Source organism: Eucalyptus grandis, chromosome 11 (assembly GCF_016545825.1).
Source record: "Eucalyptus grandis isolate ANBG69807.140 chromosome 11, ASM1654582v1, whole genome shotgun sequence".
Lineage (NCBI taxonomy): Eukaryota > Viridiplantae > Streptophyta > Magnoliopsida > Myrtales > Myrtaceae > Eucalyptus > Eucalyptus grandis.
In genome coordinates, this window is record NC_052622.1 from 22272701 (window position 1) to 22290396 (window position 17696).

Consider the following 17696-nt stretch of genomic DNA (forward strand, 5'->3'; position numbering starts at 1 on the left):
AAGCCATGGGGTTGTGTTGCCTATACTCATGAGTCCTCTCACAAGTTTGGGAAATTGGGTCCCAAAGGAAAGAATAGTATTTTAATGAGATACTTCGAACACTCGAATGGGTATGTGTTCATAGGTGAGCAGGAAAGTGGGAGTATAACTAAATTTGAATCACGGGATGTCACATTCTTAGAGGATGAATTTCCTAAGAAGGGCGAAATAGGGAAGATTACTCCTATTTGAAATCTTGGATCAAGATAATGATATTAGTGGAGTTCGTCCAAGTGGGAGTGATATGAGAAGTGATGAATTGAATTCAACTCATTCTCAGTTGTAACCACATGATGAGACGACATTATCATTATCTAATCCAAGTGGGAGCATAATGGGGAATGATGTGCAAAGTGTACAATCTCCTATACGGCGAACAAGTCGCCAAAGTATTCCCCGTCGATGTTTTGATATTGAAGGGGAAACTTTTATGATTGCTCCTCAAGATGAGGATGAGCCAAGAAATATTAATGAGGCTCTGAATTGCCCTAGTAAGGAGAAATAGATTCATGTAATGGAAGAGGAAATGAAGTCAATGAAGTCAAACCATGTTTGGGAACTGGTTGATCTTCCAAAATGACGCAAAGCTATTGGGAACAGTGGGTTCTCAAAATAAAGCGAAAGGCTGATGGCTCGATAGAAAGGCATAAAGCTCGCCTTGTGGCGAAGAGGTATAATCAACAGGAAGGAATTGATTATGAAGAAACATTTTCTCCTGTAGTGAGATTTACCTCAATTCGCATTATTATGGCAATAGTGACTAGTATGGATCTTGAGTTACATCAAATGGATGTAAAGACTGCTTTCCTCAATGGAGAATTAGAGGAAGAAATATATATGGAACAACCCTTGGTTTCATAGTGAAAGGCCAAGAAGAAAAGGTATGTCGACTTTGGGGGTCGATATATGGCCTTAAGCAGTCGTCAAGACAATGGTATATATGTTTTCATAATGCCATAATGGCATGCGATTTTACAATGATAGATGAGGATCATTGTGTATATATCAAAAGATCCAAGGATCAATTTGTGATCATATCATTATATGTTGATGATATACTAATTGCTAGAGCAATATGGAGTTTGTTAATATTGTCAAGAGTTGGTTATCTTCCAACTTTGAGATGAAGAATATGGGTGAGGTTGCATACATTTTTGGAGTTAAGATTTCAAGAGATCGTTCGAAGAGATCGTTATCTCTTTCGCAAGAAACATATATAAACAAGGTTCTTGAACGATTTCGTATGCAAGATTGTAAATCCATAGACACTCCTATTGCAAAAGGTGAAGGATTGAGTCATAGACTGTGTCCAAGGACTCCACAAGAGAAGGAACAAATGAAACATGTTCCTTATGCTAGTGCTGTTGGAAGCTTGATGTACGCTATGATGTGTACAAGACCTAACATATGTTTTGCAGTTAGAATGGTGAGTAGATACCAATCCAATCCAGGTCAAGCACGTTGAAAAGCCGTTAAGAGAATACTGAGGTATCTAAAGGGGACTGCTGATTATACGCTGAGTTATTAAGGAAAGGATCTGCGATTCTAAGGCTATTCTGATGCTGATTGGGGAGGAGATTTAGATGAAAGAAAATCTACCTCTGGGTTTGTTTTCTTACCGAATAATGGCACCATATGTTGGAGCAATAAGAAATAAACGTGTATAGCCTTGTCCACGATGGAAATTGAGTTCGTGGCATTATCAGTAGCAGTATAAGAATGTGTTTGGCTTAAGAGATTTTTTGGATCATTTAGGTGTTATTGGAAGTGCTGCAGATTCATTGTTGGTTAACTGTGATAGCCAAGCAGCAAAGGTGTACACCAAAGATCTAAAATATCATGGCAAGACCAAACCTATAGATACCAAGTATAACTTTTGTCAAGGATATGATTGCATGAAAAGATGTGAACTTAGAGTACATACTACGCATAGAATGGTAGCAGATCCTATGACAAAGCCAATACCTAGAGATGTGTTTTGTGGCCATATGAAATCCATATGAAATCTCTAGGATTGCGTAGAGGCTGATGTACTGAATATTGCAATTTCCCTAAGTGTTCACATTTGATGAATTTGTGTTTTTTCATCATTAATGCCTATAAATCTTTGTTTGATCTTTATGCATCTTAATGCTCAGTGCATTACTTTAAGTTGAGAAAGTATGTCGGACAGATAAAAGATTAGCCCACTCACACGGGTAATCGCCTCTATTTACTGTGTGATAAATAGATATGAGACTGTTTTAAAGCTTATTATCTAAGTGATAATCGAAAGCTCAAGCTTAAAATACGTATGTTGCCTTAACTAAGTGTTAAGATGAGGACATAATACTTACTATGTCCGAAAGTAAAATAACCCACATATTTTACTTTATCTTCTATGATGCTAGATGTGAGTTCTGATGAATTTTGTTAATGAGTAGATACGTGAACTCAAGTTAGACATTGGGTATGTCTGAACTATCATCTGTCCGGTATTGAAGGTGTAGACATACGCTCCATGGGAAAGGAGTTAATACCGTAATACGTATTTCATACTACGTATGCATGAGACGACCAATAAGAGTGGCAAAAGTTTGATCTCAACTTTTATGTCGTGTGAGACTCTTGAGGAAAAGAGTTCCTCAAATTTTTAGTCCCCTCATGACTCTTACTTATTCTCAAGATTTCTATTTAGTGTTTGCTATCTTAGGATGTTGCCAATGGTCATGAGTTAATTCGATCTAATGGGACATTTCTAGAAAAGCAAGCTGAACTGAAATTGAGAGTTTGAAGGAAAGAGGAAGATCGATTTTGAAGAATCACATTGTAGTTTTGTATTCACTGGTTAACCAATTATGACTGTCTTTGGGATAATCATAATTGTGAATACAATATATATATCATTGTTTGAAAGAGATCAAGAGAGATATAAATGTGATCGATCGATCTAGGGTACTGCATATTAAATCTACTCAGAGTGTGATGCCCATTATGAGCTGCTATATATTCCTAACAGATGTATAGCAACGAGCTCTCAAAGTATGCTGGTCGCACGGATTATTCACCGGTATGAATGTTGAAGAGAGGTAAAGAGAATCATGTTCGGCCCACCATGTGCGAGTGGGAGATGATGGTTTTATGTGATGGGCTTAAGGCCCGTCCGCCCATGTTGGGCCTAAAAGCCCGGCCCACAAGATTAGGGCCCATGGATGAAGGGGTACGTTTCTATTTTGGAGGGGGCATATATAAGGGAGGAAAGAGAGGGAGAAGGCACCCTTTGGCATTACGTACGTACTTTCCTCTCCCTCTCTCCCTTCAAGAGAAATACAAACACAAAAGGCGACGCTCTCTTCCCTTCAAGGCTAATTGACGTCATCGGATCAAACATGATCGGTTTTCTCTTCCTCTTATCGGCATTGGTGTTTAATCTGTGGCTAACAAGGTACGCTCGATTCCGTGGTGTGCTTTAGGATCGGTGATACATGTTTTTCCTGGGCTTGTCTTCCGCATTCGTTTTAGGGGTTCGATTTAGTGTCGAATCTGGTTTTTGGGAATCCGATAATCCCAACAGTTAGGAAAATTGATATGTCAGGGGCGAACGAGTCCTGAGAGATCATCGCGGAAATTGGATACCTAGCATGTCCAAAAACATAGGGAGAGCTAGTGCTTTTGCAATTGAAATAGGGGCTCTTAAGAGATGGAATTAGACTTGCCATATATCACAGCATCTCACGCCTACATACTGAACTTGATTCCGAAAAGATCGATTTGGTCATTCTTCTTTTCTTGCCATTGAAACAGCAGTAGGGGTTATCAAGAGAACATCATGAACTGAGACTACGAATACCAACGTAGTCCTGCCTTTGACAGGCGATCATAATGGCTATACTAAAAACCGTTCCAATTAAAAGGATAGATCTATTTGATAGGCAATTGACAGAACATTAAGGTTTTAATATGGTGCAAGTCGACCTGTGGTTCTTCTGTTATCTTATTGTTCCCACTCTCAGTCTGAAAGATGATTTCATTTTCGAATGATCCTGACTTGGGCTAAAATTACAGACTGAACCCCCTCAACCTCATTCTCTTCTTCATGATGTCCAATTCAAGCAATTCTGTGCGCTCTAGTGTATTTAGCAAATCGATTGAGGAGGTGTTGAACTTATGAGGAACTATAGCATATATAACATTGATTTCAAATGAATGTACTTGGGAGACTAAAACTGACAAAGGCTCGGAGTAGATAACATAAACTTATTATTGTTCATGCAATTTGTGCATTAATTTTTCGTAAGATCCAGTCTCAACGGCAAAAAGGGAAAAATAATCCTCTTATTTAGAAGTGAAGTAAAACAAATAAAAATGGAAAGATCGATGTGGTTATTCAATTGTATTGTTTCGAGAAACTCTTTAATAGTCTAGAGGAAATTTCTAAAAGGATTAACTGACTATAATTTACCAAAGATAAGAATCGGTGATGCCTCATGATCTCATACACGATCCATGAATGAAGGATAAATAATGGATCTAAGGAAATTCAAATATATATATTTGGTAAAGGTAATAAATATATTGAGCTTTGGTTAACTGTACAAAAAATCCGCCTCCAAAAACTTACACTCGAACTGTAACAATAGAAGGAGTGAAAGGGAGCCGAAGAAAAACATCAAGGAACCCACAGTAGACAACAAAGCTAAAGCAACACAAAACAAACAAGCCAAGAACAACCAAGAACCTCGACACGACAGATAGTGGTAAGGACAAAGAACGGACGTAACCACGATCCAGCAGCTCAAGGAGGAGTAGGCATCAAAGCAAAAACCGAGGGGTCAAAACCCCAAGCTCTTTGAAGTCTCTTGTTTCTTGGAGTAATGGGAACATTTTTTAAGGTAAGGGCTTTGTCTTTAACAACCTTGATGAGGTGATTCTTCAAAGTCGCGACCACCAAGTCTTCACCACGAAATATGATACTATTTCTCTTCTTCCAAATCAAATGACAGCGCACCAAAAGAGAAGCGCACAATACAATGGAAGAAATCCTTACCAGAGAGAAATTTTTTCGCCCATGTGAGATTGTCCGACCAAGAGCTATTTCGCCATGGAAGGTTGCATCTAGTAGCCCAAAAGTAAACGAGAGTAGTCGAGGTATGACACTCAAAAAATAAGTGGTCAATAGAGTCTGAAACGGTATTGCAAAAGCACAAACAGTATAATCGATCCTTCCATAAGAAGTGAGGAGCGTCTGCGTTGGAAGGCGATTTTTAGTAATCAACCAAAGATTAAATTGAAACCGAGGGGCAATGGCATTATCCCAAATAAGAGAAGCCCAAGGAACACCGTCTTTTTTGGCTCTGATGGTGTTCCAAGCAGAGGCAACCGAGAAGGAAATTCAAATATTGATAATACTTCAATTAGTCTTATACAATACGAATATGGTATTTTCTCCATAGATAAATTTATAATACAAACACAAGAAAATCATAAGTAACAACACAAAATTCAAGGAAAGAAAAGATTACAATAACAACGACCATCGTTTCATCCCTGAAAAAGAAAGAGATTGACGAATGATTAGTTGAATGCACTTCCAATTCTCTGTAGAGATTCACATGACAAGGCAGATAGATCATGGGAGTTCCCCTACGCTCACGAGAAGAAAAAAAAAATGAGCTTAGAGTATATACGACATAGTATCATGGCATTTATTGTGGTGTCGTGTGAATTTGTCATTCTTATATATTCTATTTAGCAAGATACCTTTCATTTGTTCAGCAAAATCAAATTTTTATATGGGTGTATAAGTGCTTTCACTGAAAACTGATCTGGAAGTTCTTGTTTTGCTCTGAAATTCTTTTTTTTCTTTAAATATAATATCATTACTCAAAGGGGGAGGTACCCAAAATAACACGTGGAAACCACCATACTTTTTATGTTGTGTATGCACTGTAAATAAGCGCTTACCTGTTTGGTGGTTCACATTCTATTTTTCTGAAATTTGAATAAAATTTTAAAAGTGAAAAAGTGAAAACTTACATTTTTACTTTTGCTTAACGGGAAACCAACAAGTCCCAAAAGTTGAGCCTGCAATGCTTGAACGAGGACTGGTAAAGCTTTCTATTTACTATATATTAATAATGTTGAGTCCATACGAAATGGTTTATTTATCAGGAAAAAAGATACTGAAAAGTGCCCCTCAGTACTTACAGAGCTTCGTTGAATGCGTTTCAATAACTTAAGGCCTTATCCGGTGCCTCAAAGTTTCCAAAAGTTCCTTTGTTTGTGTTTCCATTTAAGAATGAAAAATTATAAAATGCATTTGATTCTTTAAAAACAATCGTCAAATTAAATTGAAGGAAACTGTTTTCGAATTAAACGTATAGACTCAAAATAACCTTTGAGATATTCTCCGTGCTTTCATTCCAAATGAAAGATGGAGTTTTTGAAGACCGCCCATTTTACAATTTTGATGGAACATAAGCATGAGCTCGAGTGCATCTTCTTCAATAAATTTCCAAGTATTTCATGATTTTTTTCGATATGGTCAGTAAACAAAACTAGTCCTTTTAGGACACTTGCAACAGATTCATTTGATAAATTATATTCAAACTGTCAACTTTAGCTAGAGCAGCTTTTTTATGCATTGGGAAATGAAATTAGGTGATCGTTAAGTTAGTTCAATTGAAACTCGAACAACGACCGCTGATAGTATTATCATGATTGAGTATGAATGCATGATGTCCTTCAACTTCATATACGGCAGAAAAAAAAATTCTAATTGAGTCATAGATTCAGCCTTCTGCAATAATAATCACTTTCCAAGTAAAAGGAGAATACGAGTTTCCATCGAAGGGAATCAAGTTTTATTTTCAATGCGAAATAGGGATTTGTCAAAAGTTGTCCAAATATTAAATATTACAGTCAAAGTTGTCAATTATGAATGAGCATACTGCATTATTCTCTTATCCGAATTTTCTTTAAGTAAATATATATGGCTATTGTTACATTTAAGAACGAAGAAGAAATGAAGGGAGGTGCAAATAGATGTGTACCGAGTCGTCCGTCCATTGTACTCAATTCCAATCAACTTTGATTCGAGGAACATGAGCGATTTTGTGCCAATCCTTACCAGTTTGAGGCTCACATCTTTTGCTCAATTCACCACAATGTACGACGCGCAATTCTTTTAGGGTAGTAAGGCACTGGATTCCTTGTGACATGGACGATAAGTTGGGACATCGGATCAAGAGAATTAATTTGAGACGTGTATGATTTGGTAGCCATTCAGGTACAGCCGTCAAGCTCAGGCAGTCATAGACAAAAAAGGTCTCCAAAGTGCAGGCTGATCCTTTGAGACATTGGAGTAGCTCCATGCTCGAACTTTTGAATTACTAGTGTACGAAGATTCAACGAAAAATTGGACCTACTCTCTTGGGTCAACATGAGCTGGCATTTAGTAATTGTCAAGCACCCATTCCCCAAAAGGCACATATATTGGTCTCCCACAATCTAAAATTTCCAACTTTTGGAGGTGAGTTAGTCGATAAGTACCTTCAAACAAAACTTCGAGATTTTTGCACCCTTTGAGTCCTAAAAGGTGTAGATTTTCAAGGTATTGTATTCCACTTTCTTGTAGACTCTTTTGCTTTGTTGTTATGTATAGATATCTAAGACTGATGAGCCTTTTCATATTTTTGGGCAAGTGGCCTAGCTCTGAGCAACCAACGAGAGATAAATATAGCAAAGTCTGCAACTCACAAATGGTATTTGGAAGCTTCTTCAATTGCTTATTATATTGGAGAGATAACATTCTCAATTGCTTCAAGTTGCATATGGAACTTGGCAGCTCCTCAAAACTACCAAATGGCAAATCCAGATACCTTAAAGAATTACACTTTGTTTGCATTTTCGAGAACTCTTTAGTAATAACTCCATCAGTAACTTTGAATTGAAGTTTGATTGCACGCAGCCTCTTTGAAGTTGGATTTTTCAGAGAAAAGGTGGAACCCCATTGAAATTTGAGATTCCCTTTAACGAACTGCTTGAGAGCGAAACGTACTGAATTTGTTCTGAAATCTCCGTAGTATCTAAGCCAACAAAAGAACAATCATTTTGTGCCACACTCATTGCAAGAGAATGGATAATATCATGAACATTAAATGCTAAGATTGATTCATGCCCATCAACTTCTTGGATCAATGATCTCTTCCACAACTCTTTGACGTACTCAACACCGACATCTTCCAATGCTAGTTTGTTCCTTGTTGAACTAATGAGTCCAAAAGCCATCCATAAATCAGCCAAATTCGTGCTCTTGATTTTATGTCCTCTGGGGTAAAGTGATAAAATGGAAAAACCATCATTTTAAGTGGGATGGTAAATGATCATAGCTAAGCTTAAGTGCCGGCAAAATGTCCTTTTTCGCTTCTACTAGCTCCCATGTTTCGCTATCCCTTATATGTTTCCAACATTGTTCTTCATCCTTTGTGTAGAGTAGACTCCCCAAAGTTTTCACAAGGAGAGGCACTCCTTGAGATTTTTCAACAGTATCATTTCCAATTTCAAGGAGTTTAGGACAAAGCTCCTTTTCCTTTTCATCAAATGCCCATTTTTTGAACAAGGCCATAGAGTCTCCATGAGAAAGACCTTTTAGATTATGCGTTAGATGGGTACCCATTACAGAAGCGACTCATGATAGCGCGTTGTCACAATAATCTTGCTTTCACTAGCTCCTACGCTAAGCAAAGCTCTCAATTCATCATCCAAGACAAGTAGATATTTCATCTTTGATAATGTTTTGCAAATGAGTTTGTAACTGCTGAATATTAAAGTTGCCCAAACTTTGACCAGTTGCATCTTCAATGATTTCTTCAATAGTTTTCTTTAAATCGAAGTCCTCAAGCATACACACCTATATGCACAACTCAAATTGCTCTTTCACGCTGTCATCATTGTAGACTAATTTAGCCACGGTTGTCTTGCCCAAACCTCCTATTCCAACAATGGGAATCACTGAGAGGTTTTTGTCATATGTTGGCTGCAACAACTTAATTATCTTTTTCCTATCAAGATCTCTTCCGAAGACATCTGACTTGTTTATAAACGAGTAAGTCATATCTCGTGATTGCATATGTGTCACACTATTGTCAGCACTCCGCACATTAAGACCGAATTGATCTTTATCTGTAGAAATTCTGGATAGTCTCTCCCTTATCTCCTTGATTTTATGACTGATTTTTGCACTGAACATGATTGGATTAGAGAGGGAAAAGAATCGGCATACCTTCCCATAGATGCCCCCATAGCGGCTTAACACCTGCTTTCTTAAAGCTTCGCACTCGAGCTCATCGAGTACGTCTTCCGCATCATAAAATACATCTTGAAGCCGATCTAACCACACTTGCAGACGGTGGTTCTTCGCCTGCTGCTCCTCCGCATCTAACAACACTGCCTTGATGGCAGTCAACGTCTCTCTGAGCTCGCTGATCTGGTTCTCGATGCCATAAATCGCTGCGGCTTCGTGGAGGGTGCGGGAGGCTATCTTCCAAAGCACCCCCTCTGCGATGCTAAAAAGGAGTGATTCTGCCATGTTTTTCCGGGGAGGGAATGGGCTAAAACGGTGGAGGAAATTGATTTCTGGCTGTTTGGCTCGTAAAATTTGATGGTCAATGTCCACGTTTCATATTAGCGTTTGTCCCTCATATAATGAAGGATTCCTGGAATGGGACAGTCATTTCGAAAACGAGAAAAAGAAAGACGTCAAGACATCTCTATATGACAAAGAAGGCAAACGTCAATGAAGGCAACGACCTGAATATAATACCGGGTAGGTTGCTAATTATTCATGGTCAACGGATATTATGGATGTTCGACGGTCAAGACGTTGTATTAAATATTGCTAGTAATTTATTGCTTATCCATGTTCTTTCGGGAATTACCAGCTCCACTACTCACCCATCAACCGCCCCCACCAAAAATAAAAAAATAAAAAATTAAGAGAGCCAATGCCCAAAATAAGCCTAAAAAAACGATAAAAAGAGAATAGACCACCTTATTACCATTCTAGCAATTACCTGACCCAAAAACAAATTAAATCTAGCAATCATCTAGCAATAGAAAAATTACCCAGACTGCAAAATCAAGAAATCCTGGACATTGACGGAAAAAAAAAACACTAATAAAGGTTGAGGTTTTGATGTAAAGCAGCAGCAAGAATTATAATGTTTGCTTGGCAAAAAATTCAAAATTAACAGAGCAACATAAATACTCTGTTTGTTTTGCGGAAAGTGAATAATTTAAAAAAATCTTTTGCTAAAAATGATCGCTTATATCACTTACAAAAATAAATAAATAAAATATATTCATCGTTTATAAAAATGTTTAGACATCATATGCGAAAGGAGATGCGAAGGCGAGGCCTCATGGTGGCATGGTTGGGTGGCGATGTGGTGGTGGGTGAGTGGCAGATCTATGCGGCCTTAGTCAGGACAGGAAGATGTAGAAACAGAAAAAGAAAGCGAAAAAAAGGAAAATTATAACCCAACTCAACCATTGATTGTGATGTGTTTTCATAAAAAGACCTAAACTTCACGAATTTTCATCCAAACAGTAGAAAAAGAGTGCAATCTCTTGAAATGCGATTGCTTGGAATGTTAAATCCATTGGTGGATTCTTTGTCAATCGAACTAAATTGAGGCTTTAACGTTCGAATTTACTGTCAAATACTCACTTTGTGAAACTGATTAAGCAAGATTCTGCACTAGATCATGCATTTTGTATAGCAAAGACTCGGCTTCCTTTTGACATGATCTTTGCCAGCTTCTTCCTGCGCTTGCTTTTCGCTCGACAGGCGTATTAATCAACATCTGCTCCAAAATTACTCAAAACTCAAAAGAAAGCAGGGGTGCCAATAATCTTTGCGAAACAAGGTTTCCATGTTACCGATTAATTCGAGTGCAGGAAGGATGTCGTTTTGTCTTTGTTACCGATTCACGCATGCTGCTACTCTCTCTTATCGATGCCCATTATCGTTGACCGGTCGCTTTTAGCCTATGAAGTAAGCCACCGAGAGATTTCACAGGAAGAGAAACTAGTTTGCATTTGTAGGTGATTTTGATTGCAGTCTCCAAACCTGGATTTTCTTGCTTGCGGTCGAATGCCCATCTGAGGAAAGGCAAGAGAGTGTCCCGAGAAGAAGAAGGGCTTTTAACTTGAATGCTAATACAAATGCATTAGGAAACGGCTTCGTGTCTGCAGGTTGTCGCAGCTAGAAAACTTCCCTTAGCGCCTTCCGTGAACGAGTCTCTCATGTCGTTCCACTTTCTAAAAGTACAACTGTTGTCCCATCCATCATCCAGTACGGGGAAAAGCTTCTCATCGTTTACTAATTATTTAGATGAGCCTTCAGTTGCTCAATGTCCAAGGTACCTGATAGCAGCTAGAACTATGATCAAGCCTTGACTGATAGCGTCTCTCCAGACTTTTTCAAGAGCTCTTTTAGATTCAGATCATTGGATATGTATATCCATATATCGAAATGCATACTTAAGACCTTTTTGTGGTTATACATGAATTCAACGAGCCCGGTTTTTCCTTGAGATCCCATTCCAAATATGGGAGGGCATGAGATCTGAGCTGGCAGTGAATTAATTTTTCATAAGATCCAGTCTTTACAGCAAAAGCGGAAAAAAAAAATAATCCTCCTATTTAGAAAGATCAATGTGGTTTTTTAAAGACATTATTTTGAGGAAACTCTTTAAGAGTCTAGACAAAAAGATCAAATAAAAGACAAATTTACCAAAAATAAGGTATGGAGATGCATCGTGATTTCATACACTATCCATGAATGAAGGACAAAAAATTGTTCTAAGGAAGTTCAAATATAGATAATGCTCCGGTAAGTTTTATACAATACAAATAAGGTACTTTCTCCATAGAGAAATTTGTAATACAAACGCAAGCAAATCATAAAGAACAACACCGATTCAAGGAAAAAGAAAAGTACAATATCAACGGCCATGGCTTTAATCCCTGAAAATGAAAGAGATTGACAAAGGATTAATTGAGTGCGCGTCCAAATCTTTGCGGAGAGCCACAGGAATGTCAAATAGATCATGGGAGTTCACCTACACTCATAAGAAAAATAAAAAGAAAAAAGAAATAAGCTTGGAGTATCTATAACATAGTATTATGGCATTTATGGTGGTGCTGTGCAAATTTGTCACTCTCATATAATCTATTTTACCAAGATGCTTTTTCATTTGTTTAGCCAAATTAAATTCTAAATGGGTGTCCGATTTGTTTCTATAAAAGTCCATGTAGTAGTTTTAGTCTAGTATAAAAATGAGTGGAAATTTTGGTTTTCTTATCAGTGTTTTTGAAATTCTTTTTTAAAAGAAAATAATATCATAACTCCAAGGGACAAGTATCCGAAATGACATGTGGAAACCATACTTTTATGTGCTGTGTGCACACTATGGGTAAGCACTTACCCATTTGATGGTTCACATTAGTTTTGAACAGTGTGCTAATGTTACTCGAATAATGAATCTTAATTTTCTATTGTTAGGTTACATCAAAATGGGGAGTCTACACATAGCCTCAATCTAAAAACCTATGGCACAGAAACTTGGGCTTTTTGTTTATAAAATATACCTGAAATTTTGACAATTTATAATCATAAATATACGCAAGTAGATTCACATATAATATTTTAATAAATTTATGAAATTCAAATAACATTTTAAATTTTGGTGAAAAAGAAAAATACCTTTGCTTACTTAGAAACAAACAAGTCTTAAAAGTTTGGATGAGAACCTACAATGCCTGGAGGAGTAGCTGTAATGCTTTTAAGTTACTATATACTAATCATATTGGGTGAATATGACATGGTTTACTTATCAGGAAAAAAGAAATTGAAAAGTGCCCCTAAGTACATATAGAACTTCGCTGAATGCGCTTCGAAAATTTAAGGCCTTATTTGGTTCCTCAAAGTTCACAAATTTTTTTGTTTGCGTTTCCATTTAAGAATGAAAAAACATTGTGAAAATGCATTTATTTTTTTAAAAATAATTGCCAAATTAAAGTGAGGGAAAATGTTTTCGAATTAAACATATAGACTCAACATAGACCTTTTAGTATTCTCCATATTTTAATTCAAAGTTGCACTCAGAAAGAAAACCTTTATTTTTGCTTAAACTTTTTGAACCTGTTTCTGCTTCCCCTTTTACTAAAAAATAAAAATGGAAAACGAAATTTTTTTCTGAAGTAAAAGGAGTTGTAAAGTTTCTTATATATGTGGCTTTTCTAGTAAGTGCATTTTCTTCAATATTTGTCCGACTATTTCACAACTGCCTTTTGATATGGTTAGAGAACTTAACTAGTCCTTTTGGACACTTTGCGAACGATTCATTTGATAATTTATATAGAACAACTTAAGCTAGACAAGCTATCTGATGTATCGAAAAAATGAATTTCCCCAAGAACAATTTGATAAATAAATCAAGATAGGTGATCATCAAGTGAGTTTAAGTAGAACTTGACATGAATACTTTCGTTTGAAATCATTTTTAAATTATTATTATGCTTGAAGATAACAACTGATCGAGTATGAATGTATGATGTTCTTCAACTTTATATAAGCAGAATAAAAGTGCCAATTGATTCATTGCTATAGCCTTCTGCAATAATAACCATCAAAAGAAGAAAGCAAGATTGCATTGAAAACATCACGTCACATTCCAGTTTTCAAGTTAAAGGAGAAAGCGAGATTGCATCATAGGAAAATCAAACTGTACTTTCAATGTGATGAATATGCATAATGCATTCGTGGACAAGTCAGATCAAGTGAGGATGTCAGGAAAAATATATAAGAAGTGAATCTCACTATATACGGCTATATCACATCTAAGAACGAAGAAGAAATGTAAGAAGAGGCAAATTGATGCATACCTAATCTTCAGTCCATTGTACATCCCTATAATCAACTCTAATTCGAGGAATGTGAGCAATTTTGGGCCAATCCTCGCCCATTGTATGTTGACATCTCTTGCTCAGTTCACCACAATCCGCGACATGCAATTCTTTGAGGGCGGTGAGTGATCGGACTCCTTGGGGCAAAAATGACAAGTCGGAACAATCGAAGAACTGAATACGTTTGAGATGTGTATGATTTGGTAGCCATTCAGGTACAGCTGTGAAGTTTGGGCAATCATCAATGCATAAGTGTTCCAAAGTGCAAGATCCAACGAGACATTGGAGCAACTCCATCACTTGTTCCAAATTTCTTATATCCAAAATTTTAAGATTTAATGGAAAGTTGGACTTATTCTCTTGGGTCAACGTGAGCTTGCAATCTTCAATCAGCAAGGTATGAAGGGCGATTAATTTCTCAAAATGCACAGAAATTGGTCTCCCACAATTGCTAATCTCTAAGTGCTCAAGGTGAGTCAACTGGCAAGTGCCTTCAAATAAAATTTGGAGATTTTCGCAGTCGCAAATTTCCAAAAGGCGCAGATTTTCTAGGTATTGTATACCACTTTCTTGTACTCTTTTGCTTTGTTGTTACAAATAGACATCTAAGACTAATAAGCCTATTCATATTTTTGGGTAAATTACCTAGCTTTGAGCACTGTTGAAGGGATAAATTAGTAAACTTTGCAGATCACAAATGGAATCTGGAAGCTTTTTCAATCGCTTGTTACCATCTAGATATAATGATCTCAATTACTTCAAGTTGCCAATGGAACTTGGCAGCTCCTCAAAACTACCATTTGGCAATTTTAGCATCCGTAACTGCTTAAACTTGGAGAGGCACGTTCTAACGAACTCTCTAGTAATAATTTCATCAACTCCGCATTGAAATGTAATTGCACGCAACCTCTTTGAAGTTCGCTTTCTTAGAAAAGGGGTACTCCATCAGAATTCGAGATTCCCTCGGACGGAATGCTAGGGAATGAAACATGTCGTACTCCTTTTGAAATCTCTGCAGTATCTAAGCCAACCATAGAATAATCATTTTTTGCCACAATCGATGCAAGATAATAAACCAGATCGTGCATTTCAAAAGTTAAAATTGATCCATATTGCATAACTTCTTGGATCAAAGATCTCTTCCACAACTCTTTGATATACTCAACAATTACGTCTTCTAATGCTTCTTTTTCCCTTGTTGAACTAATGAGTCCTAAAGCCATCCAACAACGAGCGAACTGAGTGCTATTAAATTTATCTTCCTTTGTAAAGAGTGACAGTGCGGCGAAACAACGTTTTACGTTGGATGGTAAATAATCATAGCTAAGCTTAAGTATTGGCACAATGTCCTTTTCTACTTTTGCTAAATTCCATGTTTCACTATCTCTTATATGTGCCCAATACTGTTCTTCATGCTTTGTGTAAAGTAGGCACCCCAGAGTATTCACAAGGAGAGGCACTCCATGTGATCTTTCAAGAATATGATTTCCAATCTCAAGGAGTTTAGGACAAGGCTCCCTTTCCTTCTCATCAAATGCACATTTTTTGAACAAAACCATTGAGTCTTCATGAGAAAGACCTTTCAGATTATGTGTTGGATGGGTTCCCATCATAAAAGCGACTTCAGAATTTCGTGTTGTCACAATTATCTTACTTCCACTAGCTCCTTGGCTTAGCAAATTTCTCAATTCATTCCATCTATTGCGGTCATTGCTCCATACGTCATCCAAGACAAGTAGATATTTCTTGTCTTCAATGGTTTCTTGCAAAAGCATTTGCAATTGCTGAATATCGAAGTTACCCAAGCTTTGATGGGTTGCATCTTTGATGATTCCTTCGATAATTTTGCTTAAATCAAAGTCCTCAGGTACACAAACCCATATTCTCAACTTGAATTGCTCTTTCACACTGTCATCATTGTAAACCAATTTCGCTAATGTTGTCTTGCCCAAACCTCCTATTCCAACAATGGGAATCACCGAGATATTTTTATTATCTACTGGATGCATCAACATCTTGATAATCTTTTCTTTATCAATATCTCTTCCAACAACTTCCAACTTGTTTACGTACGAGTGAGTCATCACTCGTGATCGAGTATGTGCTGCATCATTGTTAGCACTCTGTGCATTAAGATCGAATTGATCTTTCTCAACGGAAATTATGGATAATCTCTCCCGTGTCTCCTTGATCTTACCACTGAGTTTTGCACGGAATATTAGTGGATTAGAGACGGAAAAGAAGCGGCGTACCTTCTCTTTGATGCCCCCGTAACGACTTATCACCTGCTTCCTTTAGGCTTCACACTCGAATTCATCAAGCACGTCCTCCACATCATACAATACATCTTGAAGCCGATCTAACCACAGTTGCAGACGGTGGTTCTTCGCCTGCTGCTCTTCCGCATCTAACAAGACTGCCTTGATGGAAGTCACCGTCTCGTTAAGCTCGCTAAGCTGGTTCTCAAAACCATAAATCGCGACAACTTCTTGGACAGCCAGGGAGGCAATCTTCCCAAGCACCCCTTTCGCGATGCCGGAAAGGAGTGATTCTGCCATATCATTCCGAGGGAGGGAATAGGCTAAAACGGTGGAGGAAATTGGTTCTTGGTTGTTTGACTAACGAGTATAGACCGCTGATTTATGGAGTATAAAAGCCACCTTCCTCAAGCTCTCAAACCCGAAATAGTAGCCGAGGCTCTCTGGCTCATCTGAAAACAGAGGAATGCAGCAGTTTTCCAAGCAAGGATGCCAGATCCGCAGGGCGTGGTGGCTGATTTGCTCTCGTCAAAACAAAAATTCAAAGATCCAGCTTCATCACAGCAGCAAAACATCAGCAAAGCTACCGAAGTTCCTGTAAGACGGAGACCGCCGGAGCCAAGATGGGTGAAAATTAACGTCGACGGAGCCTTCACACCAGGAACTAACGACGGATCAGTAGCAAGGGTGTGCAGGGACGAGAATGGGGTGCTGCTCGGCAGTTTTGCTCACACGGTGAAGGCACAGTCTCCCTTGAATCTAGAAACGCTAGTGATATGCTAAGGCTTGGAACGCTGTGAAATGGGGAAAGGAGAAAGGGTCACGTGGGGCTGCTGTTGAGTCTGACGGCTACACAGCAGTTCAGACGATTTTGGGGTAAGATACACCCCCCTTGGGAAGTCAACGAAATAGTCCAAAGGGGCCCGGCTGCTCTAGCTCCATTTCTTGGATTAAAATTGATCAATGTACCGAGAGATCGAAATAAAACCGCCAATTGGATTGCCAAAGCCAAGCTCTGTCATCTCTACCTCGGAATTAGGTCTCTAGTCCCCCTCAATCTCTTTTGGATGTTCTTTGTTCTGGAGCTCATTTGGGTTGTTCATCTAATTTTACTACTTGAAATGAAATGAGGACTTTTTCGATAAAAAAAGAAACACAAATGTCCTCATGCCTCCTTTTCACATATAATAGCATGTATCCTATATGTAATGGATGACTCCACTTCAATGATGGGGGCCCACCATGAGGAGTGCGCGCAGCAGATATTGCTCAATCTATATATTTTTGGGAAGGAATATTGCTCGATATTGGTCTAAGCATGCGAGCAAAAAATTTATTACAGCTGCGTGATTCTCGCCCCATCTATTACCATTTTTATCGGACTTTTCAAGTAAAGTCTTGATTGATTTTTTAAGCATTAGTCATTAACATGATACCAAAATAAACAAA

General features: G+C 37.9%; 1 protein-coding gene across 1 annotated transcript; it reads right to left on the bottom strand.

Moving 5' to 3' along the window:
- Nucleotides 1-11822: 11822 nt before the first annotated feature.
- LOC104425469 (putative disease resistance protein RGA3) lies at nt 11823-17150 on the bottom strand. Its single transcript, XM_039304194.1, has 2 exons — nt 13969-17150; nt 11823-12143 (listed from the first exon to the last, which is right to left on the bottom strand). The coding sequence occupies exon 1, from the start codon at nt 16071-16073 to the stop codon at nt 14916-14918; it is 1158 nt and encodes a 385-aa protein (XP_039160128.1). The 5' UTR covers nt 16074-17150; the 3' UTR covers nt 11823-12143; nt 13969-14915.
- Nucleotides 17151-17696: the final 546 nt, after the last annotated feature.

What these genes read in the sequence shown, in the direction of transcription:
- LOC104425469 (XM_039304194.1), bottom strand. Translation starts at nt 16,073, where the DNA reads ATGACTCACTCGTACGTAAACAAGTTGGAAGTTGTTGGAAGAGATATT.